At 37.0% G+C, this 27597-nt stretch overlaps 1 protein-coding gene across 1 annotated transcript in view; it reads left to right on the top strand.

The window, feature by feature from the left end:
- Window positions 1-27597, top strand: part of DLGAP2 (DLG associated protein 2) — a 318216-nt gene that overhangs the window by 69290 nt on the left and 221329 nt on the right. The window contains exon 2 of the mRNA XM_059829808.1: window positions 2586-2618. Within this exon, the coding sequence (XP_059685791.1) occupies window positions 2586-2618 (33 nt within the window). The remainder of the gene's footprint in view (window positions 1-2585; window positions 2619-27597) is intronic.

The following is a 27597-nucleotide window of genomic DNA, read 5'->3' as shown; positions in this document are numbered from 1 at the left end:
AAGGGCCCATGGCTGGCTCATGGTCATCCTGTTGTCCACCAGGACTCCCAGGTCCCTTTCCACAGAGCTGCTCTCGAGCAGGTCAGCCCCTAACCTGTACTGATGCATGGGGTTATTCCTCCCCAGGTGCAGTACCCTACACTTGCCTTTGTTGACTTTCATCAGGTTCCTCTCTGCCCAACTCTGCAGCCTGTCCAGGTCACGCTGAATGGCAGCGCAGCCTTCCGGTGTGTCCGCCACTCCTCCCAGTTTTGTGTCATCAGGAAACTTGCTGAGGGCACACTCTATCCCTTCATCCAGGTCATTGATGAATGTGCTGAACAGGACTGGATCATATACATTGATGAATTAAACCAAAATCCCCCCATGAGCTCTCCCCAGGCATACTGAGGTAGGGGAAGAAACACCTGGCTTGCCCATAAACATGGGACCTTAAACAAACACCTGAAAGAAGTCCAAAAAAGCAGTGTTCTGGCAGGGATAGCGCCGATGCCTAGGCAGCTTTTGGACAACTTTCTGGCACCAGTCATAGCTGCAAGCCTTATTTTGCAGTTAAACTATCTATCCTGCTGCAGATTTGCAATATTTGCCCTAATTTATGTTAGTGAGGAAAAGAGGGAAGGTAATAATTTGTACTGGTTAGTGGGGACCTTTGGAAGATGGTGTTTAGAACTGCAAAAAATGTCAGGCAGACTCTTTGGATTGTAACAAACCAGAGAAACAGTTGCTAGCAGGACACAGAGGATCAGCAAAAAGTCAGAAGTTCAGAAACCAAGTGTCAGCTTGTTCTTCCTTATCAATCAGGATAATAAACTGCATGCAAACAGGCAGCCCCTCTCAGTAAAACCTCAAAAAGTCTTTTAATTCAAGTGAAAAAAAAATTTTCTCAGCTGCTTCCTCTGCATCACTTCAGATTGTGGCAAGTACGTTTTTCATTCAGCAGTGAAAGAAACAGGCCTGTGTTATCTGAGACTAGGCTTTTCATGCTTTTCACTGGGTTTTTTTCTCAAACTTGCTGTTGGGGTGGTGTTTTCAGTTTGTCAGATCTGGTGGGGCCACTAGTGAGTCTATCAATAGACAGTTCAACTACATGTTTCATGGTGCTGAACTGCATCAAAATTATTTTGTCTCTTTCATGCAATTTTATGCTATTTTAAAAGTCGTGATCTGATGCAGACTTGCAGCAGAGTTACCTGGATAAACATATTTTTTCTTGTTCTTGTTCTTTTTTCTTGGTGTTGTTTTTTTTTTTTTTTCCCCATGCATGCTGCAACCTCTGGCAGTAGTAAAAAAAAGATGAACGTTTTTAAAATATGTGAAAGATGTAGGGTCAAGTACTATTACAACAATGGGTTACTGTGAGACAATCTCTTATCTGTGTGGAGAAAGTACTTCTAAATAACTGTCAATGTCACAGTGGCACTATAAAGGTCGATCTACTCAATGCATGGGTTTCATATTCTATGTTTCTGGCTTTTCTTGCCTTCGAGTCAAGATCACAGCTGAAGTCCAATCTCCTATTTGTCATTCAAGGCCGGAGATAATTTCAGCAAGGTTTTGAATTGGATTTGTATATAACCAGGCATGTTAAACTGCTTTTTGTACTGACTTTATATAAAAATGTATACACACGCATGTGTGTATGTGCCTGCATATATATATATTTGCTTCAGCATACTTGTTGCTTTTAGAGATGTAATTTTTCAGCTGAGTATTAAAATGGAGATTTCAGAGATTTGTGATTTAAAATATATTGTGCTGTCTTGTTTTAGTAGGATTTTTTGCAGTGTATAAGAATTATCTGCCAACTTGATTACAATCTGTGTGATGTCACTTGATTCTGGTATTTGGATTCTAAACAATAGCTTTGCTCTACAGCTTGATACTAACAGCTGAAACAGCTCAATCTCAAAGGATACTTTAAAATATTTCCTCCATGTGTGTATAGATTTGTACATTATGCAAAACAATTTTTAAGGCAGCCAACTTCCAAATAGTGGTGTGTGAGTAAAATAGTAATTGTACATTTAGAGACTGTCTGTTTGTTGTAATGGATGTTGTGTTGTTTTATTTCCTTCATTTCTATACTTGAATATTTTACAGAATATAACTGCACATTTACATTGACTGTTTGACTTACTCCTCTTGCCTGAGAGGACTTGGAGTTCTTTATAAGAAAGAAATATGATAACTCTGTCACTATTACTGTTTGCTACCTTGAATAATAAAATATTAGGAGGCTTAGACTTTTTATTTGAGTGACTGTTGTCACTGCAGTATTGTACATCCACAAATACAAAAAAGTCATGTGGAAGCAAGAAGTCCTGCTACATGAGTGCATTCAGCTAGAATCTATGAAGGTGATAGTTATATAAATGTAACTAGAAATTTATATAGTTCTATTTTAAAATTCTTCCTGTAAAAATTCTTTTTTGAAAGTTATTTTGCAGCTGTTAAAAAATGGGTGCTGAAAATAGAACTGCATTTTTCATGCTAACTTTGTGTTCTGTAAGTTTTGTTATATTTGGATGTAATTACGACAGATCTTAAAATCAAGATATTATAATTTATTTTTTTCTTTGCAGAATCACAGTGTACACTCTGTGGGGAGCCTGAAGGTGAGCGTGTTTTCCTATTAATATTTTTCAAAGCAGCTAGAGGTGAACACTTGACTCAAATGATACACATGTACAATAGATTGGAAATGGTATCTGAATGATTAGAACAAATGAAGGACAGTCTTCCATATGTTAGATACCAAAAATGAATTGAATTAAGCTGAGTAAAGCAGCGTACATGCTCCAGGCAGGAAATATCTTAAAGGACAAATATTCCATTAGAACAAAAACTGAAATATTTACTTCTTATTCTTTTGTGTGTTTGTCAAACTGATTTGGGGTAAGAGAGAGTGTGAAGAAACATTTAAGGACATCCCTTTGAGGATTGAAAACAAAGAGATTGGACATAAAAGGGAATTGACAAAATGTTTTTATATTTGATATTACATTTTCAGAGAACTGTGAGAGGCTAACACTTTTTAGCAGGTGAAGTGAATAAATATTGCTCTGAAACAAAAATAATTAAGCAATAACTGTTATGCAGTGCAAATACATGCCCATGTGAAGGTGTTTGGTGCTTTGTTTTGTTTGCTTTTTTCCAAGTGACTAATTAAATGCCAAGGTGAGACCCACAATTTACATAAATGAACGTTGAAGTAATGAGATTATGATTTTTAAACCAGGCCATTATTGAGGAAAATCTCTCTTATTTATGTATTTATTAGCATTGGTGCTGTATTAAAGAAAATATCAAAAAGCTGACCTTAGTTTCAAATCACCCATTTGGAGTCTTTCTAAGAACATAGTCCGAAACAGCAAATGTAAATGCTGGAGCAAAGTATATTAATTAAAAAATAAAATCATTGATTCTGGGCTGTTCTGAAAGATGTTCAGCTTTGTAGCTTGAATAGCTTCTGAAAAACAATTTAAACTTTTAATGTTTTATAAATTCATGAGGGAGAAGTTCTTAAGAGATGAAGCCTGGAAGTTAAAGGCTTTGAGACCTTGCAACTAATGAAATAACTCAGTAAATTAAATATTAATGATCTGCTTGTCCTTTGTTATCGACTGACAAATAATGGTTTTAGAGATTTGTTTTGACTTTGCATTCTTTTAATAAACAGTCGATTCTTGATTTGTTAATTTTCTTTGTCCTTTATTTGATAAATTTATAATAGCACAGATGATACAGATATGAAAAGGAAAAATAAGACAGGCATTTGTTTACCTTTCCTGAGATATACTTTCATGATAAGATTATCCTACTTTCATGATAAGGTTATCCAACTTTAAAGTTATGCATTGCCTTAGTTCTGGTTTATTACCCGTTATACCTGGTTTATAACAATAACTCTCCTTTCTTTTCTTTACTGCTCTTTCATACCTATTCAGCTTTGCAAGTTTTAATAGACGTGCATGGACTTTGTAAAAAGGAAATTCAAAAAAACCCCAGTAATAAAAATTTTTAACATTTATATGACTAAAAACCAACAATCAAAAGATAATTTTACATATTGCTGTAGGAACAGCCCTCAAGAACCTAATGTTCAATTTTTAGCTGAGTAGAAATGAACTTTCCCAGGATTGAATGTCTCCTGGATCACCATGCCTTCCTCTCAAATACAGTGTTACTGCAATGATAACTATAAATTCTCTGCCTCAATTTTAAAAATATTGACATTGTCAGCTTAGATTAGTGGCAAGACTGAGAATTTTAATTTTTTTCCTTGCCAGATTAGCACAATTTCTGATCTAATACTGAACATTCACAGAATTTTTATATGTGATTTTGTGATGAAGAAGTAGTTGCTCAATAGGTATGACTTCAGTTCTTAGAAGGTCATTCTAAAAGAAACTTCACATCTTTGTTGTGTAAATCAAAACCAAAAAACCAGCAACTCAAAACTCAAAAAATATAATTTTCCTCTGGAACATTCTATAAATTTTGCTATGGCTTCACAGTAATCTAATTGAGTTACTTAGAAAACTAGGGGAGAACTAAAAAATTAACATTTTGCAATGTTTCAGTTGGAATTTCTGACTTTTCTCTGTAGACTTCTTCAGAAATTTGAGATACTCTGTGGCTTGGAGTTTGCATTTTTGGTTTCTGAGGCAAATTCAAGGAATATCAGTTAATGGTAGATACCATTTGCTTCCAGGTTCCTTTTTTTTACCTTGTTTTCAGAAAAAATCAAAGTTCATTAAGTACATTAATGTACTTTAGTATATTAAGATGAATTTGCAAAATTATAGGACAGATGCACCATGGTGTAGGCCGCCTATATTAATTTCCAAAGTGGTAAGCAGAGACTCATTCATGAAATAGTAGATGTGGAGAAGTCTCCCTGACTAGGGAGAGAGGAAGACAAGGCTTCAAGTTTTTCCACTTCTGAGTGGTAAATACCAGATATGGGAGGGAGATACAAATTATCAGAATACAGATTACACATTTCAGTCTTTCGCCTGTAGAATTTGTGGATCTGTAGATAAATGTGTGTCATGTGTCCTCCTTTGCAGCCCATCTAACAAGAATGAGTTGGACAACACTGAGATCTCTGTTTGAGAATCAGTCTTTTGTATGACCTGTAAAGGCTTATGTGTTCTGTTTCAAAGATCATGGGTTTGCTCTGTGTTATTGACAAGCATGTGACCTACCATTCCTGTCAGTGTGAGATGTTTGAAGACCAGGAGGCCTATTTTATACTGGGAGGAAACTAAAGTTGCAGAAGGCAACTAAATGGTCTAATAAATCCCATTAGTGTAGCTACTTTGAGCTGCTCCATCTTCTGGAAATGCAAGAGCAGCAATGACGTGTTTTCAGACAGATGACAACAGTCGTGTTTGCGGAAGTGATCTGCATTTGACAGATTATGTTGTCATGGTAAACACTGTTGGGTTGGTTTGGGTTCTCTTTTTGCTGCTCAGATTTTAAGTGAGGATGGCATGTTATAGACACATGTCTAGCTCCGTCTTTGACAGCCAACATAGTCTGTTAGAAAGGCTGGTGTAGTCATGAGAAGTTTCAGGAACAGTTATCCCCATTAAACCCCAAGCAGATGTTTCTGTTCTTTCTAACTCCTGGCAGTTATTCACAGAAGTTTTTGAAAGGACCATATTAAGAAATACAATTTTCTGTATTACCAAAGCAGCAAACAAGTAAGTTTTGTGGCAGCTAAGATTTCAGCAGACCACTCTGTCTTCTCAAAGCCTATGCAAATGGAAGTGTTTCTTCCAGGATTTTTAATATCCTTCACAACTTCAGTAGTGACTTACTGTTTCTATTAATGGCTTTTGCCTCTGCATTTTATGATTATTCTGTTTCTTTCCTACTTAAAGATAAATGGGCAGTCCTGTACAATACCAGCACTTTTTAACTTTTGTAAAAATAGACACCTCTACTCATTTTTTGACAGCACAAGCTTTATCTGAACACACATCTGGAAAATGTGGTGTTAAGAATGAATACCACTGAATGGGGGTGTTTCTTTTGAAGTTTGAGAAGAATTAATACAAGGTCTGGCTCTGTCCAGCATTTCAGTCTATTGCCTGTTTCAGCAGAAGAAAATAATGACAAAGATACAATTTGTTTCACAAAATCCTTTAGCCGCTAGAAGCTATAGATTACTGGATCTGGGTAAAATATCGTTGTATGCTTTGCTTCTCCTTAGACACGTCTCTCTCAAAACTAGGGAGAGCATAGAAAAATGCTTTTCTCCAAGTATCTGCTACGGGCAGTTATGGGGGACAGAACACTGGGAACACTGACCTTTGATCTGTCCTTCTGTTGGTAGTCTTATGGGCTTGTTTGATTCTTATCAGTTTGAGATAAAAAACAGTGGCTATGTGTAGAATCTTGTTTGGATTTCCATGGGAGAGGAAACCCAGTTTAACTTTGCTGGAACTGTTAAGCTTTCTCTCCTGTTACTGTGATGCTGATAACAATTTCCAATTTATTTAAAAGTATTCCATGATGAAAACAAGCTTCTCTGTGTAGAAGCTCCTGATGCATTATGAGAGTGGGAGAATACGCTGAGCAATTATGCAAAGACTGTGGAGTAGGTAGTAGGCAGTTCTACCTATTGTTATTATTATCTGGTACCTCTTGATCTTGCAGTCTACATACAGACTGTAGTATTCATATCTCATTCTACTAGCGATATTATGTGGCAAATGTCCTTTCAATTCCACAACACTTAGTAGTCAAGTCTGGCTCACTATGCATTGTAAAAGATATCGATATACACAAAAGCTATGAGTAATAGTATTTCCCTACTTTGCTGGGATCTATATTAACTTTAACATCATAGAAAGAAGATTCAAGTTCCATTATGAACAGTTCACTGAAGACCTCTAGTTAGGATGATAGTTAAAGAAAATAAGCAAACTGTGAATATTTGTAAAGAATGACATGGAGAGTACAATGCAGTACATTAAAACACTACTTGTGTACACTAGAACTACTCTAGCCTGAAATACTGAGTTGAATCTTTGCTTCTCACCACCACCAGGAAGGAATATAGCTAAGAGTTTAGGAATCTACAGATACATAGTAAACTTGCCAAGGTACATAAAGAGCAGTCCCATGTTTTGTTCCATGTAATTTAGAGAAGGTACCAATCAAAACAAAAAAAAAAAAAAAAGCCCAAAATACATCTACTGCACTTTCCTAATAAATGATGCATCTCATTTTCCATGGGATCATGGAAACCATGCGTTCCAATTTCATAATATATCCAGACCAAGTAAATATTCAAAAGCAGAACAAGTATAACAGAAAAGCAAATACAGTTGTGGAACTTGCTGCCACAATGTGACTTCTGAGGTTGACCTCAAACTCAATTAGCACTGGATGTTTCAGTGAACAGTAAGAATGTTGCGACAGATTTGGGGTAGAGGGAAGTCCAGCTGTTATCAAGATATGTTTTTATACAAACAAAAAAACCAACCTGTCTTTTAATAGATAAAGGAGATACATTCCCCAAGGGTAGGTTATTATAAATAATTTCTTAATCTTTGGGTTTTTTTAACTTTTTAGTTACTGTACTCAGAAACTGAATACCCTACTGGGCAAACCTTTAGCCTTGTCTGCTGTGGAAATCCTCGTATTCCTTCTGCAAAGGTGTTGTGACTTTCTAAGAGTCAACCTCCAAAGAAAGAACTGGAAATATTCCCCCTTTTCTACCTCATCTAGATGACTGTGTATTTTTAGGTATATTCATGCAGTGGGGCAACTGTAGATCCAAAAAATAGTTATTGGGGTGCATTAGAACTTACTGCAGTTATCTCAACTTGTGTGGAGGTTTCCATCCAAAGCATACAAGGGCACTCAGAGAGATGGCATACAGAAATGTCTTGCTCTGATATGAGAAAGTCATAGAATAATTTAGGTTGGAAAAGACCCTTAAGATCATCAAATCCAACCGTTAACCTAACACTGCCAAGTCCACCAGCAATGAGACAGACTTTGCACCCACCACAGAACCAGACCAGTACTGTGCTGCATGTATTGCACACAGCGTATAAAATGTATGAAAAGCCAGTCATGTCACTGCAGAGAGATTATGATACTCTTCATATTTTTATCCCTTGTGACCAGTGGCAGCCAGAATCGGGGTCTTATAGATTGTCTCAGTTTAGAGGAACTAGAAATGAAGTTAGGGATTGTTTAATGATATTTTGTATGCTTGCAAGGAACGATGAAGTTGTGGGCAAAAGAAGGTTCAAAGAGCAGGAGAAATTTTCTTTGCTCCCAAGTAACCGTCTTCTCACACCTAGCACTGTAGACCAAAAAAATGTTTTCGCAGACGTCTCCTAAGGTCACAGAATTTACCTGTACTGGCAAAGTCTGCCATGCACTTGCTGGTGCTTTCACTACTTTCTTTCTCCTGTATGCACTTCAACAGTTTTTCCTAAGAATTAGTCCAGGTAGTTCAGATTCTTCCTCAGCATCTCAAATCTCTTTTGGGCTGTGTTATGCACCTACAGTTTGAATTAAGTTCACCCGATATTTTTTGCAAGTAACTGGCACAAGAAGCTGTTGGTGGTTGTTAGCCTTGCTGGATTCAAGCTTGTCATAGCAACCTTAGAACAGTGACTTTCAGTTAATTAGTAAAATAAATGTTCCATGTAAAAGGAGAGTTTAGAGGAAACCTATTTCTTAGTGTATCTCAAAATGAACATAGTTTTCTGTCCTACACTTATTCTTTTGTTAAGTTAAACAGTTAATGGTTCAAACAGCCAATGCATAGATACTGCATGACTCCAAGTGTCAGAAGACTGAGAATCTTCTGACAATTACGTATTATCTGACAATAAATCCAAGTGTCAGAAGATTAAGATTGTTTTTTACTGTTGATTTACATTTTCAAGCTAAAATGCTAACATAATTGTGTCTTTCTCTGAGAAGAAATGAGTTTGTGCAAAACTTTTAGCAAAGTTACAAGAATGCTAGAGTGTGTCACTCATTTACCCATACAGAAGTTTATGTCAATTAAAAATAGAAGAGTTTTTAATATGATTAAAAGTTGAGGATAGATTTAATTGTTTTTTTTTTTTTATAGCAAAAGAAGTTTTCAATGTTTTGAAATCAAAACAAATGGTACTGTTCAATTGTTTGTATTTGCTTATAGGATGCATAAAATATTCAGTAGAATTTGGGAAATACAAGAAATATAAATAAATAATTGACAGTAACAACAAAAACCTCTTGCTTTCTTTGAGAAAAAAATGGCTTTTTCAGATATGTCAATATTAGAGTGGTGGATTTATTTCAGGTACTAACAGCTTTGGTGCCCTCTGTGCTCTGGTTAATACTAGTGTGCTGGGGGTTGGGGGGGAAATAAGTCTTTTGGGGTTTTGTGTTTTTTTTTTTTTTTAAATAAAGAATCTGAACAGTAGGTAGTTCAGAAAAACCTTAAACTTGGCAATATGTCTTAATATTGATGGTGTTCCATCTGGGTAGTTCTGGCTCTGAATATAAACATTTCCCTTGGTATCTAGTGGAAAACTATTACAGGCATATTAATAACTCCAGAGAATTTTGCTAACCTTAATTTCATTAATCTTAACATTTAGTAATCCACACTGAAAACTGGCAGTTTTACTACTGTTAGCAATGACTTTCAAGAGTCCTGTAGTCTTAACATTTTTATACTTATGTTGTATTTGCTAGACGAACAGTTATCAGTAACAAAAATTGAAGTTATCTAAGGAAGCAAAGTACATTTCACAACACATAATCCTGACATTTTTAAGGAAACAATAATACATAATGAAGTCTACTTTGCCTAATTTTAGTATTGCTTCTTTGCCTGCTAATTCTAAAAAATTCACAGGTGTTTGTTCAAATTAGAAAGTTTCTTTTTCTGTATATGTACCACTGAAACAGTTAAATATTGTTCCTGTTATCAACATAATAATAATAATTCATAATTATTACCTGAAGTGATTGGCATAATGCTGACTTTATCCAGTCCTGTATGAAAAATTTCATGTAAATACAGGTTCAAGGTCTTTGGTCTTTCTGCTTTGATCCATTTGTATGCCAGCACCTTGGTTTGCAGGAATAGTCACATTTTTGTGTCTGTGTGAACTTCCTTGCTAACACTTAGATAATAGGTTCTGGTAAAATCACTGGTAGTATGATCCAAGTATTGCTAGTATCTTTACTTTTTTTTTAACGCTTTAGCTACTACTCTCACAGTGAAGTGATTTGATTTTTCATCTTCATGGAAACTTCTTCAAGTTCAATAGAAATGTATTGCTATCATTCTCCCTTGTGTAGCCTGTAAATATGGAACTTTTTTTACTCTTAGATCAAAAGGAAATATGCAAGTTAGTTACACTAGGTATTTTTTAAAATAAAATAACCTGCAAAATTTGGAGACTGCATGAACCTAAAAATTGTTAAATCTCCTTCTCACTGGGCTTACATGTCTGATTTTACTCATTAATTTCTTTGGGATAACAAGTTATAGTATATTTACAATGTCATTATTCTTGAACTGTGCTGGGTTTTATATGAAGTGAAGACATGGGATGTGTATCATGATTTTTAGCGAAGAGTTACAGTATGTTTTTACTCAAACAATATTGAACAACATGTTGCTACCGTATTTTCATGTTGCCTACATTTGGGCAGACAGACAAAGTTGTCTACAGTATGCCTGCTAAAGATTTAGTTGCAGAGAAAGCTCTCGGTGTCTAGTTATATTTGAAATATTTGAAGATTTAATATTGAACTCTTCTAAGTTTTATAATTTATATTTGTATAGTTTGTAAGGTTATATATGGCATTAGTAAAATTGATACTTTTGTCTATTACAAGGAATAAAGTTGCCCATTTCATTTAGTTGTATGAAATCAGGAATGGGATATTTAAAGGACTAGGACCTATGTAAGCTAAGTGTGAGATATGGTGATCTCAATTTTGGTACGTTTCTTTTACAGAGTATCTTGTGGTAATTTAAGATAAAAGTCTTAAAAGAAAAGAAAAAAATTCTCAAGTGTATTTTAAGAAAACAAATTATTTTCTTTTAAAAAGTGTTTTCCAGGCCTTCATCTGTCATTTATATTTAGAATAAATAATTAAATGTATCGTTCAGCTCTTTCTATTTCTCATATGTACAGCAAACAGCTGTACTCAAAACTATGTTGCTGTCCTTGTTTTTTTAATCTACTGATTCACTCTCCTGGGTTGTGCAAACAAACAAACAAAAAAAGCTGATTTAATTTGGACAAGTAGGATGTAATCCCAAATGCAGACGTATTATTTGTACATTCATTTTAAATTGTTATGATTAAAAAAACAAACAAATCCAAACACAAGGACCATCTCATCTTTCCTGCTCCAATATGAATGAATTAATGAAAAACTCATTTGATTTCTGTGGGGGAAAAGTTGGCCTCAAAGGTTGTAATCAGCACACACTTAAGGTTGCATGCAGCATTGGTAATGTGAACATTTCCTCTGCCAACAGTGAATGAAGTTACACATGTTATTTAGTCCTATAGAGGTCAGGACTTCAGCATTTGCTGGAGTAGGGACCAATGTAAGTAGGGTCAGTGCAGCCTAGAAGATGCTGATATTTTAAATTAACCTTTGAATAGAAGTATGTATGTATATATACACTAGACACACTTCTTTTTTCTATTTTTCTTATTTTGCTAACTGTTTAGCACATTTTTATGTTACATGAAATGTCCTGTTTTGAGTAGTCATTTGTATATGTCAGATTTATTTGCTGTATGTTAATTTCTGCAGTCGCATGTTTCTCTTAAAGATGTTATTTTAGAAGTATGTATCATAAATGACAACATTTCTTTTATAGTGTGAACTGTCCCTTAGCTTCTAATTTTCATGCTCTGCAATGTTTAGGGATTGTGTATTCCTTCAACTGTAATACTCCTTTGTACATATACATAGCTGATGTCTTTAAGTTGAACAGTAATGTCTCCTGAATATTGCCTGCAGCTTCTAGCTTACTTTATATTTTAGAAAGATACTTTCATACCTTTGTAAGATAAGAAACGTGATGGATTTCTACCAAAACATACAGATTTTATTTTTTTTTAAAGAGAGCACATTTAAACATTCATTCCTTATTTAAGTTACTGAGAGTTTGACTAAGTAAAGTTGAAGTGGCAGATCTTACGGGTCAGTTTTAAGTTCTGCAGTATATAGCTTGGGGTGGACAGTTTGCAAGCTTGATTTGGCTTTCACCATATTACTCTCTTCCCCCAAGTGACTAGTGACAGGACTAGAGGAAATGGCCTCAAGTTGCGCCAGGGGAGGTTCAGGCTAGATATTAGGAAAAAGTTCTTTACTGAGAGAGTAGTGAAACATTGGAATAGGCTGCCCAGGGAGGTGGTAGAGTCACCCTCCCTGGAGGTATTCAAGGAGCGTGTGGATGTGGCATTGTGGGATGTAGCTTGATGGACATGGTGCTGTGTGGTGTTGGGTGGGTTGGTTTTTGGTGTGTTGTGGCTTGTTGTTGTTGTGTGGTGTTTTTTTGGGTTTTTTTTTGTTTTTGTTTTGTTTTGGTTTTTTGTTTTTGTTGTTGTTGGGGGTTTTTTTGTTTGTTTGTTTGTTTGTTTTTTCAGGTTGGACTTGATGATCTTACAGGTCTTTTCCAACCATAGTGATTCTGTGATTCTGTGATACTCCCTGCATCTGTGTCTAAGTCCCAGGCTCAGGGCATGCTCATATGGTCAGTCTGGTCTTTGCAGACTACTGGTTTATAAAGAAAGCCAGGCCTGCCTTAGCTTGCAAAATCTAACAGGAGCCTTGTGCTACAGGAGAATTGTCAATATCTTTGCCTTCTTCTAGGAAAAGGTGAAGCTAATTCTAGATGTAAAGTTGAACACCAGTGAGATGCAAAATGCTGTTTAGTATCACGGGATCTTCTGTATGCAAGATTAAGTTACTATTTCTCGTTCAGTGTTTAATTCTTCTAAGTATGGGGAAAGTCTTAAAAAAATCAGTGGTTGTAAGGTTTGAGAAGCACAGCTGTAACAGAAAGCAAAGAAAAATTTCCTTTCCTATCACTGCACACTGTGATCCTCAAGACTGAATATTTCCAATCCATCTTTTGAAACCCATGCACAAATAAATTATATGATTATTATTCCATGCATGTATGCATTCCATTCTGACTGAGAAGATCATGAATGATTTTTACTTTGATTCTGGATCATCAATCTAAAAAGGTTAAGAAACAGTGTACTAGGAAAAGGAACCAAAAACTGAGGCCAAAAACGGCATTAATTTAAAAGAGATTTCCACACAGAAGGAACGCTGATTTCTCCTAGAGTGTACATTTGCATAAATGTTAGATAACTTCTGACAACATTCACCTCTACGATGTATGAAAATCCTGAGCTCTTACCTTGTGCAGAGCTACAACTGTTATTAGTGGAAATATTATGTACAAAAAGAGCAAGGACTTTGACAGCGAAGAACTTCAAGCAGAATGATTTAGACTTCTGTACCTGCTGATTATTTTCTGCCAGCTTTCATCACAGTTTTAGTCACTGGAATCGTCACACACCTTATAAAATATTAAAGCCAACATTTGTCTGTAATAATATGTGACAAAGAAACAGCTTTGAATATGTGGTTGGAAATACTTTTTTCTATCTGCTGACTGACTGTCCATGAAAATGAATAATATGACGATAGCAACTGTGTTAATATCAATTAGCTTGTGCAGCTGAATGTTAAGCAAGCTCTTCAGCGCTTGTCTCTGAAAAATGTTTCTGAAAAATCTTGACATGGTATTGAGTTACTTGAAAATGATTTCCAAGTGCATCAAGAGGCAACATGTCCTCCATAGTGCAGTTCCTACCCCAGTGCTGGTTTTACAGGTTTTAACCCCATACAATATAACTGAAACTTGAGTCAGTGGGTTCTTTTCCCACAGCTTATTTTTCTCAGTGGTACAAATAGACTACCGCTGTATGCCTCAGCATGCTTAGTGAAAGGAATATAGTAAACTGTTATGTTACTGCCGCACAGAGGTCACGGTTCAGTCTTTATTTGCTTTGCTTAATGTAACCCTTGAAAAGATAATGGGATGAATCTATTCTGTCAGATATAGGGCTTCGGACATGGTGCAATGAGATACTTGAAAGAAAAAGAGATAATTTTTTCACTTTTTAGAATGGACTCATGTTTTGATTAGAAACTTTGAATGTTGAACTCAGTTTCACCAATGTCCATTATCAGCCTTCTTTATGAGAATGACTAATTATTAAAACATGGAATATTTGCTCTTTCAGCATATGTGGACGCAGTAACCTCTTGGGGTTTTTATTTTGTGTTGAATTTTCATTATGCCATTACTTTTTTTTTTGTCAAGTATATCATGACAGTGTCCTTTTTAAGAACTGAATATCTGTGTTTGCAAATCAGAGTCCATTCCAAAAAGAAACTTCTTAAAATGTTTCTCAGCTAACATGAAATAGGTACAGTGTTGAGAAAATTTCATCACAACAGTCTTTGTGTTTTAACAAGAGAATCCAAAACTAGTGACAGAACCACATTCCTGATGTAGATTACTGTAAGTTATGGATTTCATGAACTGAAATAAGGCTCTAAGTTAATGTTGCGAACGGCACCATAGAGATTTTTATTTCCGTCTTTTCCTCAGTAATCTTCGGCTCGTCATATTGATATAGAAGAAAATGAATTCCCTTACCGATGAAGAACATGTGGGTGTTTTCTTTTTGCCTTTGTTTTCCTCTGTATTTACTGTATATAAACTACTTTAAAAATAATTTTGTGCTAGACATAGTGATTATCACTCTTCTGGCAGTGGTGAAGCATCTGATTAAGTAATTGTTTAACCACTTCAATATTTGCCTTGTATCACAGAAACAGCACAGAGGATCTGGAGGATATTCTTGAAGCTAAGCCAAAATATTCTACTTTTTTTGGTCTGTGCTAGTATGCTAGACACTTTAAGATCAAGACAAGTCCATGCAGTTCAAATTCTGGCCTTTTCTTCTGTCAGCTAAATCTGATTCTTGATACCATAAGGTTTATGTGTGCTTTATGTTTTCTAGCTAGCCAGCTGCTGAGAGTTTAAACCCAGCTTGGAATTATTTATTTCATGTTGTAAAAATGCTCATAGGAAAGAACGTGTTATGACTGTCTCTGCCATGGGAAATTCTTTGGAGGCATCAATATGTGATTCAGGAATTCTGCTTGATACCAGAGGTTCTCTGTCTGTAAAAGTTGGGTCTGAATGCACTCTGTTTTAAATATGGGACTTGTTTGTACTCTGTATTACTGAATGTCTTCATATTGATCTAAAACCTTAAAAAGGTAATAGAAGAAATTCTTGCTTTAGACACAAGACTAACAATGGAAAGCTGCTAAACTTCAACAACCATAGATTTAATTGTAGCACCCACAGACCAAGAGATATTTCCAAGGGCAAACTCAGCTTTCAAGGGTGAATTCCAGATGTTTGGTAAATAAGCAACAGATTCACTGGCTGTTGGAGGACTTCAGGTAGCAAAGGGGTCAAATTCCACTTAACAAAGGAGAAGCCAGAGTTGTGGAATAGAAGTGAGATTTTAGATGGTGGGACTTGCACAAGAGCAGAATTGTGAAAACATAAAGAACTTCTGAACTACTACCAAAGGATAGTCAAGAACAGCAAGGAATGAAAGAAGGGAGAAGTCTATCTGTGTTTTATTTTTATGACACAGTGTAAGCTGTTTTCCTTGTGCTGGATCATGACTTGTGTTATAATAAGCTAAATGTGATTTATATGCAGAATCTTTATAAATCTTATTTGTCTGTTAGGGTTCAATGTCTTTAACCTTGCAAAGCTTAACTCAGATTACCCATAACCTGAGGAAAGACAAACACGTTCATGATCCCCCAAAACAACGTAGCTGAGTTTCAAGTTCTCATTCTCTGAGGTGATAGTAGAGACACCATGGAAGGAGACTAAACACACCCTTTTCTCTTACTGGGGAAACCAAATACAGCAGCATCTAGCAGAAAAGATCAGCTGTGGATGTGATAGAAGATGTAACAGAAGAGGGACCAAGTCCAACTTCATCAGCGGAATTCTTGCTCTATTCCATGGATGCAGTTTTTTACAGCCTCATAGCCTCCAAAGGATGGTGGGTTTAACACCTACAGTGGATTTGCTCCCTTTTTAGCGTTTTAATGTGTCTGTGGAAAATGTTTGTTCTCTGCTAAACCATATACTACCTTTCTGCCATAATTACTTCACAGTAGCAAGCTCAGGATTTGATGTATCTGAATGACTAGGCATCCCAAACTGAAATGATTCATTTGTTTGAAATGGGAAGGTTAAGGAAATTTTGCACTAAGTTTCTTCTACAAGACAGGTCAGGTTGAAAACTTTGTGCCTGCATCTGTGCTCTATTCCTAACATTATCTTTTAGAAAGATCAGCCTCTGAAAAGAAAGGCATATAAAGACTTGTGCAAGATCTTGCTTACTTTATAATACATTTTAACTAGACATTGACAAACCAATCATTCTGACTCACAGGGGAAAGAAATAGGTGATTTGTTACTGTGTCCATGAATGGTGGAGATAACAGGCAGAAGAGTTGGAGGAGGATCCAAAGTGGAACATTGATAGAAGCAGAAACAAAATACAGCCCTAGCTGACTGTGTAGTCAGCTACTATCCCTGCTGATGGATTGCAAGGTCTTGTGATCAAAGTATACTTACTACTTGGGTCTAAATAACGAGCATTCTGTAGCAAACCTAAGTTATCATCACAGCTAAAAATAAGATTACGCATTAACATGTGATGAGTTACATTTTCAGCTGAATGTTCAGAAACAGCAAACTCTGGAAAGATAAATTCAGTACTTATAATTAAAAAGACAGTAATGTTCCATATTGTATTTTGGGACACTGCTACAGATCCAGTATTAAATAACATATCATATTAAATAATATCTTATTGTAGCTAAAAAAAAAGAAAATTTTACAGTCATTCTATATGGCTTTCAGTATATCTTTTTTGTCAGAGGGTATTTTCTCCAGAAAAACCGTCTGCCAGAGAATTAAGTGGTTCCAACTGAGAATTAAAAAAACCCAACAAATCAACATTTGGATGACTTTTAAGGTTTAAAAGCTGTGGTAGTAAACAGTGCAATTAAACACTGCAATTTATTTCTGAAAGACATGTAGGCATCCCAAATAAGGACATTTTTGTGGATTTATAGCCTGGTTTATTAACAAGGGTTCTTTCAGATTTTTTTTTTAGTTAATGAAGTAAAAGGTCAGTGTCACATTTTAAGCTGTTGCGCATCAGCTGTGATCACCTCACACAATGCTGTGCTATTCATTAGGCAGCAATGTGATCAAAGTAATAGAAGGCTCTGAGGCATAACCTAACACATATAGCTAGTTTTAAATACCTAATGTGTATACTCTGGTCAGGATGTTTATGCTTGTTTTGTAGTGATTGGTTGGTTACTAATTCTAAATTTCAAATAATTTTCAAATAATTTTCAAATAATTTTCTAGTATGTTTTGGTTGAGTTCACAGAGACCTGCTTAATAAGCTGTATGATCTAAAATCAGATCAAACGTACAGTGAAGCCAAAAGAAATTTATGAAGTGAAAGTGACATTATTTAGCAGAAGCAACACTTCAGTGTAATTTGAAGAAATGAATGATAATTGTTTTCACACTAAAATGTGGGAACACAGCAGGGCAATTCCAAGAAGTGCCAGGATCTTCCTCTATTACTGGCTTAGAAAAAGATAAATGCATTGTAAATATTCACAGCTTTGATGTTCTCTTCAACTCACCAATTCCTTATAGAACATTTTTCACTCCATGGTAAACATCTCTCCTGTCTCACCCTGAATTTAGAGCCCTAAATCCCCACACCATTCCTCTTCCTGTTTCCTTGCAGCGTAATGTATCATACTGTATCTACTGTTAATATATGCACAGTGGAGGATTTTGTTTCTTGTTTGAACAGGTAATCCATTGATTAGTAAATGCTGCATAATTTATTGAAGAAGTAATTGCTCATACAGAGATAAGTTAAGCTTTCTAGAAGTACTGAACTTTTGGCAAGCTTCTTTCTGGCTGTAATTTCTGGTGGAATAACATTGATACAGCATGTCTCCTCAGGAGAAGTGACTATAATTAACCATAATTTTAAAGACGTGATCTGAAATTTTAGGTTGACGTTCATTTTTAAAGAAAAAGTCAGACTTGTTGAAAAGAAAACTTATGGAAATGTAGGGATTCAGATGACATTGTGCTTACTAATGTTTCATAAAGTAAATATACTCGGTAGCTGATTGACAAGCTTGCTTTCAGAAGATGTGAGACACCCTTCAGTCCCTACTCTACTTAGTTCAGAAGAGGGACACTGAAGCTGAGAGTCCATTTTCCAGATGAATGCCCTGGTCTGGATTATAGGCTAAGGTAGAACAGGTCTCCAGTGGCCTATGTAATCATTCTTTGAGACAGTAGATGGTTGTTTATCTGTAATGGTACAAGAGAAATAGAGAAACACATTAACCAAAATGGAAGCAAAATTCAGTCACATCTTACGGTTCTGTTTATAAGGACTAAAAATGAAACAAAGGAAGTGCATGGAGACAACAGCTCTGTTGAGTGAATTACTCCATTTTCACAGTTTCAATTTGTTTAGTATTTCCTATGATTTACATTTTTTCAGTTTAAAAAATGTTAATGTGGATAATCGGATCTAAAGCATGGCCTTTGGTATATATCCCAACATGTTTAATAGACATTTTTAGAAACATCACATTTTGGATAGACCATGCACTGGATTACTAGGCGTAAAGTCTCACTATTTACAAAGGCAATTTTACTGAATAGTATTTGGAACAATAAAAGGAGAACCTTACTATGCTAGTTGCTAGTAGGTTTCTGGATGAAGTTTTTGATACTGATGTCAACCTGTCTGTTTTGGATTCTCTGTATTGACAGAGAGCTTCCTTTTGAATGTGACACTGAATGCACTGTGCACACCAAGGTGCTTGAATTTACAGCCCTGGCTAAAGCAATGGGACTGCTAGCTCCTGGACAACTGCTGCGCTAGCCTTGCTCTGTCCTACTTTCATCAGCTCTCAAGGGTTAATTTCAAACCGGGTCTAAAACGAGTGGCTTTCTACAATGAATGACTAATCCAAGTCTGGCCAGTTAATGTGTGATTTTTGTGTTTTCAGTGTATATGCGAAACAAAAAGACAAAATAATACTCTGATCTTCAACATGTTTTGTTTACTCTCAAGTCAATTTGTGTCTCTTGCCATTTTACTGCACTGAGTGGTGAAACAGCCTTGATCCTCAAAACGCATCTGGATGTTTACATCAAGTAACAAAGGCAAGCTCAAGGGCTGCTGTCTGAGTGCAGATCAAAGCTTCACCAAGTGGGTTGTTTTTCAGTTTTGTTTTTTTTATGAGGGAAAAGAAAAGGTGTTAATGCAAAGAAACCAAATTTGTAATTAAGCATATAGCAGGAATTAAACATAAGCCCGAAACTGAACATCTCCGTTTCTTAGATAAGCTTGATATCCAAATCCATTCTGCCCTTTGTCTCTTTTCTCAAACAGATGCACAAGAGAAAGCTGACTAAACTGATCTACAAATTATTTCCCTCTCTTCCCTCTGTGCTTTCCTGTTTGTCTTATTTCTACCAAGTAAACTTGAAAAAAGTCTAAATCAAATAATTGAGTGTTAGCACTTATGATTTTTTTGATTACTAATTTTTATTCCAGATCGGTATACTTAAGGGATAAGATAGATGGATGGGTGGACAGAGGGGAAACTTGCAAGAATAATAATAAATTCAGACCAATATATAGTTCCTATTTCTTGTACAGAAAAGTATTAAGTATTTTGAAAAGGCGTCCAAATCATTCTCTACTTCCACTGCCTCTTCTCCCTTAATGTCCAGGAACTGCACGCATAACAACACAAGTGTCATATGCTAGTAAGTATGACGCTTGACAGAATTGCCCTGGAGGTTCGATTACTTGGGTGTGTGATGATGAATGAAACTGCTGCAGCTCTCAGAAGATCTGCAACAAACTGGCAATTGTTTGATCAACTGTGGCATCCCTATTAAAGCTCTGTTGAGACTGGAGCCTTTCAGTAGTTACAGAATACAGGCATGTCAGAGCTTTGGCTGTTCCCAAAGCACAGTAAGGCTGTGAAGATGGAAAAAAGCTCACTTGCAGAATTGCAGTTGCTACGCTTTGTGTCTGGAATGCACATAACCCTAAAATAAGTAATTCAGTAGCTGAGGATGAGCAAACTACCTCTTGACACCTTTACTAGAAGAAAGTGAAATAATCTACTCTTGAAGAAAATCCAGAACTGGAGAGGTTATCAAAAAAACCCCAACAAAACAGGATAGAGGAAGAAAGCGCCATAGGAGCTGCAAAAATATTGCTGATGCAGGATTATATGGAAGCTAGGCTTGTGAGTTAGTCAAAGGATTATTGTCACAAGACACTTGTACATCCTACGGTTGACCTACTGGGCCATGAGGACAACGACAGCAATCCTCTGCAGGATCTCAGGAGACATTCTTAAGTACATGGTTGTCAGGCCTTGGACCAAGAACAGTATATGCAATTTGACATATAAATTCAACTGTGAAATTGCTGGTTAGTGTCAACCACCAACATAAGAAAGGTTAATACATTATTTGTTTAGGTGTCTGCTCAGCTGGGCAATTGAGCACATGCTTTGCCTTAAGTGGTCAATTTTAAATATTTCATTATATTTAGATAATAATCAGCTTAAGCCTGTGCTGACATTTTTTGTTGAATTAGGTATATTTGTTTGACAGCTGTGGAAAAAGAAAGGTTATTTGATTCGTAGATCAGTAGGACTGCCTCACTTACTATTGAATTCCTGTTGAAAAATAAGTATTGGCTAGGCTCGTAATTGTCAAGTCAGCCTTAATTGTCAAGAATGTACAACTGACTACTACAGTGAAGCAGAGTGAAATAGGATAGAAAAAGTGGGGGTTCAGGGCTATATATTGGGAATTTCAAGGGTATATGTATGCATCTCTGCTGTGCTGTATTTGCATAACCAAGTTACCAAAAATATAGAGCTGAAATAAAGAATGACTTAAAATTATAAAACCCAGAGATATCTGAAATGGGTCCTGTTTATGAAATACTTTCTGTATGCAAACCCATATTTTAAAAGCCTATTTTCCATGAGAACATTGCTGCTGTTGTTAAGACAGTCAGGATGCTTACATCTATGTTATCAAACTTGTGCATTTTCTATATACAGATATCCCAGGATACCTTCAGCAGTTAACTCATCCACTATAAACACAGAGAATGAAGTTTAATTTGCTGTTGAACAAAGACTTCTTTCAGCTGTCTTTGTTGTTACAAAAACAGTCCAAGCCTGTTTTTCTTGCAAGAGACATTCAGACAAAAGCATATATGTATTCAAAATGAGCATTTTTATCATTGTAATCAATTTTGAGCTTAATATGTTTAATGTAATTTGTTTACTATTTAATGTAAGACCTCTTTTGTGAGAAGTATGAACAGTTAATGACCTGCAAAACTTTTCTATGTAACTGTAAATTCTAAAAGAATTTTACAATTAATTGTACTCATTATGTCTTGAAACCTGACATTCTGGGAATATTCTAGTGATTATTAAGAAGTCTGCTTTCCATACATACAGCAAATTATTCTGTGCCTACAGCTGCATCCATAATTTTCACTGTGAATCAGTGTACTGTATGTTAAGCGGCCATAAGATAAATGGTCTTAGATTTAATAGTTTTAGTATAAAAACATATATTCTCATTTTAGATAAAAAACACGTCACAGCTGTAACTGTTAGATCACTTGAACATTTGAGCTCTACAAATATTTACTTTTTCCTGTAAAACGATAGTGAAATATCTGGGGAAAAATCTTTTGACCAGTTGTCCTACCACTTGCTCACAAGTGCTATTTGTTATTAGCTTAGATTTTTAGCAATGATTTTATTTATTTTTTAGTCAATCCAAAGAAAGCTTCAGAGGAAAATGTGCACTGCAAGGGCAACAGCTCAGGATGATCACTTCTGTAATGTTAGTCATAGATGAAGATTTTTGATTTGTTTTCCTTTTTGCATACATTTTGTACACCCACCCATCGTGTTGTCCTCCTGGTCCCTTCAGTCACAAAAAGCAGTTCCTAAAGAGTGGGGTGCCTCTCATGAAAGGTAAATGATCCTTTTTTTTTTTTAAATACACTCCAAGTCCCAACCTGTAGAATTCCTGGGGAGCAAGAGTGAGGAACTTTTTTTTTGTTATTAAACTCTACAGACATGCATAAACTTAATCCTAAACTTGTTTCCAAAAATTAGCGTATCTGTTGATTACTCAGCTGCTGCACAATTCACCAGTGACAGAATTAAGAAACAAATGGACCAACTTGGTTTAAAATGCAAAATATGGTCAGTGACCCATAAATGAACCTTAAAAGTATAATTCAAAAGAGTATTTTGTTCTGGATGTCTGGGGTAAGGATAAGGACTGGAAAATCCTGTAAACCATGGGCACCATTCCTCAAGTTCTGGGTGGGTTGTATATCTCAGCTGCATACTGACAAGTAATACCATCTCTCCTCCAGCCTGTATGCCCTTCTTCTCTCACTGCTGTAGGCTATTAATCGTTTTACAGATACAGTTACTGTCCCTCTTTCTCCCCCAAGCATATTACCCAGCATTTCTCTCTTTGTTGTTGTCTTTTCTCATTCCTCAGCAACTTCAGACTTCCTCAGACTCACCTTCAAACCTTGTATGTCAAGCCTGCCTACAGCTTGGCTCACACTTGGCCCTGCTGTGACTTGTTTACTTTGATTTAATTAAAATGCACCCATCCAGAACTATGGGCGCATTACTGACTGCCTGCCTTGCAGAACCTTTAATTTCTGCAGTATTTTCACATTGCTTTCTCTCTATGCCTGGAACAACCTCCTTCTTCAATTACAACAAGCAACCTAAAATTTCTCCTTCAAAACCACCTTTTGAATCCTTGCTAGGACTTAACTACCAAACCCCAATTTTTACCTTCTTTAGCCAGGCAGGAATTTAATTTATTTCGGTCACTGAAGAAATAAACTACTGCGGTTAGGAAGGCTTAAGCCCAGCTCTACCTTTAAGTCATTGTTTATCTGTGGATTCTTTTTTTCCTGGTGGTGTAAAGATTTTTATGTTAGTGCCGGAAGAGTAGCTTCATCATATGAACACTAATTCCTGTTCTGTGGCTGAACAAAACCAGTGTGTTTTCCTCTGTTATCTAAGTACCTTTCTGATAGGAAGATTTAGCAGATGGAAAAGTGTGTCTTCTTAAGTGGTTAATCATGTTCACCGATTTAGAAAAAAAAAGAAAAACTTGTGACTTTCTCATATATAGAGCCTCGGCTTTATTCTTAAGTGACAAGAACATCAATAGCACTCTGGAAAAAATGAATAATTCAAGCAATTAGGAACCTGAATAAGTAGAATTTATTAACCTTTTGGATGTGTTTGTTTTTTAAGCAAGGGAGCTTTCTTATTCCTCTTTTCTTTATTTCTTTCCTTATTTCTCTCTCCATTTCCAGTTCTGTCCTCCAAAGCTCTTTCTCATCATTTCTTCCCAGTCCATCCTGGTACTACTCCTTCTCTCTGCATATTGCTCATGTATTCTGTTTTTTGTTTGGTGTTTTGCTTTTTTCGTACCCTTTAGCCATAATCTAACATTCTGCACCTTACACCACCACCCCACCCCACCCCCCCACTACAAGCAACAAAGAGAAGTAATCATGCTTCAAGTCTGCTCATCTGACCTTTTTTTTGAAGACCTCTATAAGGTGAGATGAATCTTCACTGACTGTAAAAGCGATGACAGAAGCAGACATCACAGAAAACTGCAGGTATCAGCTTTTGGTCAGGTGAATGCCACTCTCAGTAACTGCTCCAGTTTTCTTTGAAACCTGCTCTTGGAAGGCCTGGATCATTTGATCCAGCAGTCAGTCAAGACCTGATGCTGTCTGGATTGCCTGGTTCTATTGGAAGCAGAAGTAGGTGGGTTAGTACTTATAGGCATACTAGAACCTTAACACAGCACTTTGGATATAATAACATGTCCATGGGACGAGTGCAGAGGAAAAGCAGAGGTACTGCATTTGCTGCTTTGCTGCTCCTGGTGCGTATTTGTTTACTAGGCTTGTTATAAAACTGCTTAGTTTTTTTCTTGAAAAACCCATGTTGTGGTTGGTGCACTGCTGTGCTCAAGACAGAAACCAGCCTTTCATAAAAAAGTGGGGAGAAAATGGCAAATCTTGAATTCCTTCAACTGTAAGTGCAGTTACTTGGAAAAGACTTGGAGAAGAAAAGGGGGGTTCAGGCCAGCACAACGCTCAAGGACCTCCATGACTGTCGGAAGACTCCCAGTTACAAAGCTGTTCTAAAAATGCACCTTTCGAAAGGTTTTTTTGGAATAAGACTATGTGTACATTTCTAAAACTCTTATGTTCCTCCAGAACCATTTTTGAGAAATACCTTTTTTGCTTTTCCATTGGGATGTAAAAACATAGGTGTTATGGTATTTAGAACAAGGTATTTATCAGAAAGCATTATACAGGTAACAAACATCTTGAGAGATCTGAAGTCCTTATCTCCATTTTCAAATCAAAAGTGTATTTTGGTTAAGTATCTTCATTTCTTTCCTTAATCTAACTTTGGTTTAGGTTTCCATTTTTTAAATTTTCTTTTACTCAATGATAGCTGCAAAAGATAAGTCAATATATCAGCTCAACTGTAAAATACTTAATTTTTTTCTGTAATCAAGTTTTCGTTTTAATGTTTTATTGGTTGTTAGTATACAAATTATTGTTCTGTCAGCTTCAAATTGCAATTCTCTGTTTTTCTCTCTGTTTTAGTCCTAGAAAATCAATCATTACTGAACTTTACTCTGACTCTAAAGGTGGTTAAAACTGGTATAATATTCTGCTGAGAAAAGAAAGATGATGTTATACATATATATATTTTTATTAATGTTTCTTTTGTTATGGAAGTCTTTGGAGTATGCTTCTAGGGTCTCTAATCAGAAATGCTAGCAAGTATTTAATGGTTTTACTTTTCATTTCTTCATTTAGGAAGACTTTAATTTGTGATCAAAATATTTGGTTATCCTCAGCATGCTTGGTTCAATATTTTTTCTAATAGATGTCACATTTCTTGTATTTATTCAAATATAACATAATTTTTCTGTTTTTGAAATATTTTTTCTGTTTTTTTTTTTAAGTTTTTACTATATTTTTGAAACCTTTGTGACTGAATAAGAAATGTCACTTTCCTATAGGTTAGAGTATATTATATATCCCATTCTTGTGATATATAGCCTAGAGAAAGCTATCTAATGCAATTAGATATGTAGATTAAACAAGGGAGACTTGTTTTTACCAGTAGAGGTGGTGGTCTCTTGAAAGCTCAATTTTTCGTCACTTCTACCCTACTTGGACTCCACTTTTTCTTGTGTTGTAAATGAGCACATTTTCAGTAAAAAGTTATCTGTCCTTTTTAGTGCACGTACTTTCATTTTGAGATTCTAAAACATTCACAGAATCACAGAATCACAGAATCACTAAGGTTGGAAAAGACTTGTAATATCATCAAGTCCATCAACTAACACCACCATGCCCATTAAACCATGTCCCACAATGCCTCATCCACACGTTCCTTGAACACCTCCAGTGAGGGTGACTCCACCACTTCCCTGGGCAGCCTGTTCCAGTGTGTCACTACTCTCTCAGTAAAGAAATTTTTCCTAATACCCAATCTAAACCTCCCCTGGTGCAACTTGAGGCCATTTCCTCTTGCCCTGTCGCTAGTCACTTGGAAGAAGAGACCAACACCCACCTCTCTGCAACCCCCTTTCAGGTAATTGTAGAGAGCGATGAGGTCTCCCCTCAGCCTCCTCTTCTCCAGGCTGAACAACCCCAGCTCCCACAGCCGCTCCTCATAAGACTTGTGCTCCAGACCCCTCACCAACTTCATCACCTTTCTCTGGACATGCTCCAGCACCTCAATGTCCTTCCTGTAGTGAGGAGCCCAAAACTGAACACAGTGTTCAAGGTGCGGCCTCACCAGTGCTGAGTACAGGGGCACGATCACCTCCCTGCTCCTGCTGGCCACACTATTTCTGATACAGGCCAGGATGCCGTTGGCCATCTTGGCCACCTGGGCACACTGCTGGCTCATCTTCAGCTGGCTGTCAATCAACACCCCCAGGTCCTTTCCTGCAGGGGAGCTTTCCAGCCACTCTTCCCCAAGCCTGTAGTGTTGCCTGGGGTTGTTGTGACCCAAGTGCAGGACCCGGCACTTGGCCTTGTTGAACCTCATCCAATTGGCCTGGGCCCATCCATCCAGCCTGTCCAGATCCCTCTGCAGAGCCTTCCGACCCTCGAGCAGATCAACACTCCCTCCCAACTTGGTGTTGTCTGCAAACTTGCTGAGGGAGCACTCAATCCCCTCATCCAGGTCATTGATAAATGTATTAAACAAGACCGGTCCCAAAACTGAGCCCTGGGGGACTCTGTTTGTGACCAGCCGCCAACTGGATTTCACCCCATTCACCACAACTCTCTGGGCTCGGCCGTCCAGCCAGTTTTTCACCCAGCGAATAATGCACCTGTCTGACCCATGAGCCACCAGCTTCTCCAGGAGAATACTGTGGGAGACAGTGTCGAAGGCTTTGCTGAAGTCCAGGTGGACAACATCAACAGCCTTTCCCTCATCCACTAGGTGGGTCACCTGGTCATAGAAGGAGATCAGGTTGGTCAAGCAGGACCTGCCTTTCATGAACCCGTGCTGGCTGGGCCTGATCCCTTGGTTGTCCTGCACATGCCCTGTGAGCACCCTCAGGATGAACCTCTCCATAACCTTCCCCGGCACCGAGGTCAGGCTGACAGGCCTGTAGTTCCCCGGATCCTCCTTCCGGCCCTTCTTGTAGATGGGCGTCACATTGTCAAGCCTCCAGTCATCTGGGACCTCCCCTGTTAACCAGGACTGTTGATAAATGATGGAGAGTGGCTTGGCAAGCTCCTCCACCAGCTCCCTCAGCACTCTTGGGTGGATGCCATCAGGCCCCATAGACTTGTGAGTGTCCAGGTGGCATAGCAGGTCGTTAACTGCTTCCTCCTGGATCATAGGGAGTTTATTTTGCTCTCCATCCTTGTCTTCCAGCTCAGGGAGCTGAATACCCTCAGGATACCTGGTGTGGCTATTAAAGACTGAGGCAAAGAAGGCATTAAATACCTCAGCCTTTTCCTCATCCTTGGTGACAATGTTCCCTCCCGCATCCAGTAAAGGATGGAGATTCTGCTTGGCTCTCTTTTTGTTGTTAATGTATTTTTAGAAGCATTTTTTGTTATCCCTTACGACCGTGGCCAGGTTGAGCTCTAGCTGGGCTTTTGCCTTCCTAATTCCCTCTCTGCATGACCTAATGAGGTCCTTGTACTCTTCTTCAGTTGCCTGCCC

Source organism: Gavia stellata, chromosome 2 (assembly GCF_030936135.1).
Source record: "Gavia stellata isolate bGavSte3 chromosome 2, bGavSte3.hap2, whole genome shotgun sequence".
NCBI lineage: Eukaryota > Metazoa > Chordata > Aves > Gaviiformes > Gaviidae > Gavia > Gavia stellata.
The sequence above is the reverse complement of the archived record's forward strand: the minus strand, read 5'-3'. Positions and strand labels throughout refer to the sequence as shown.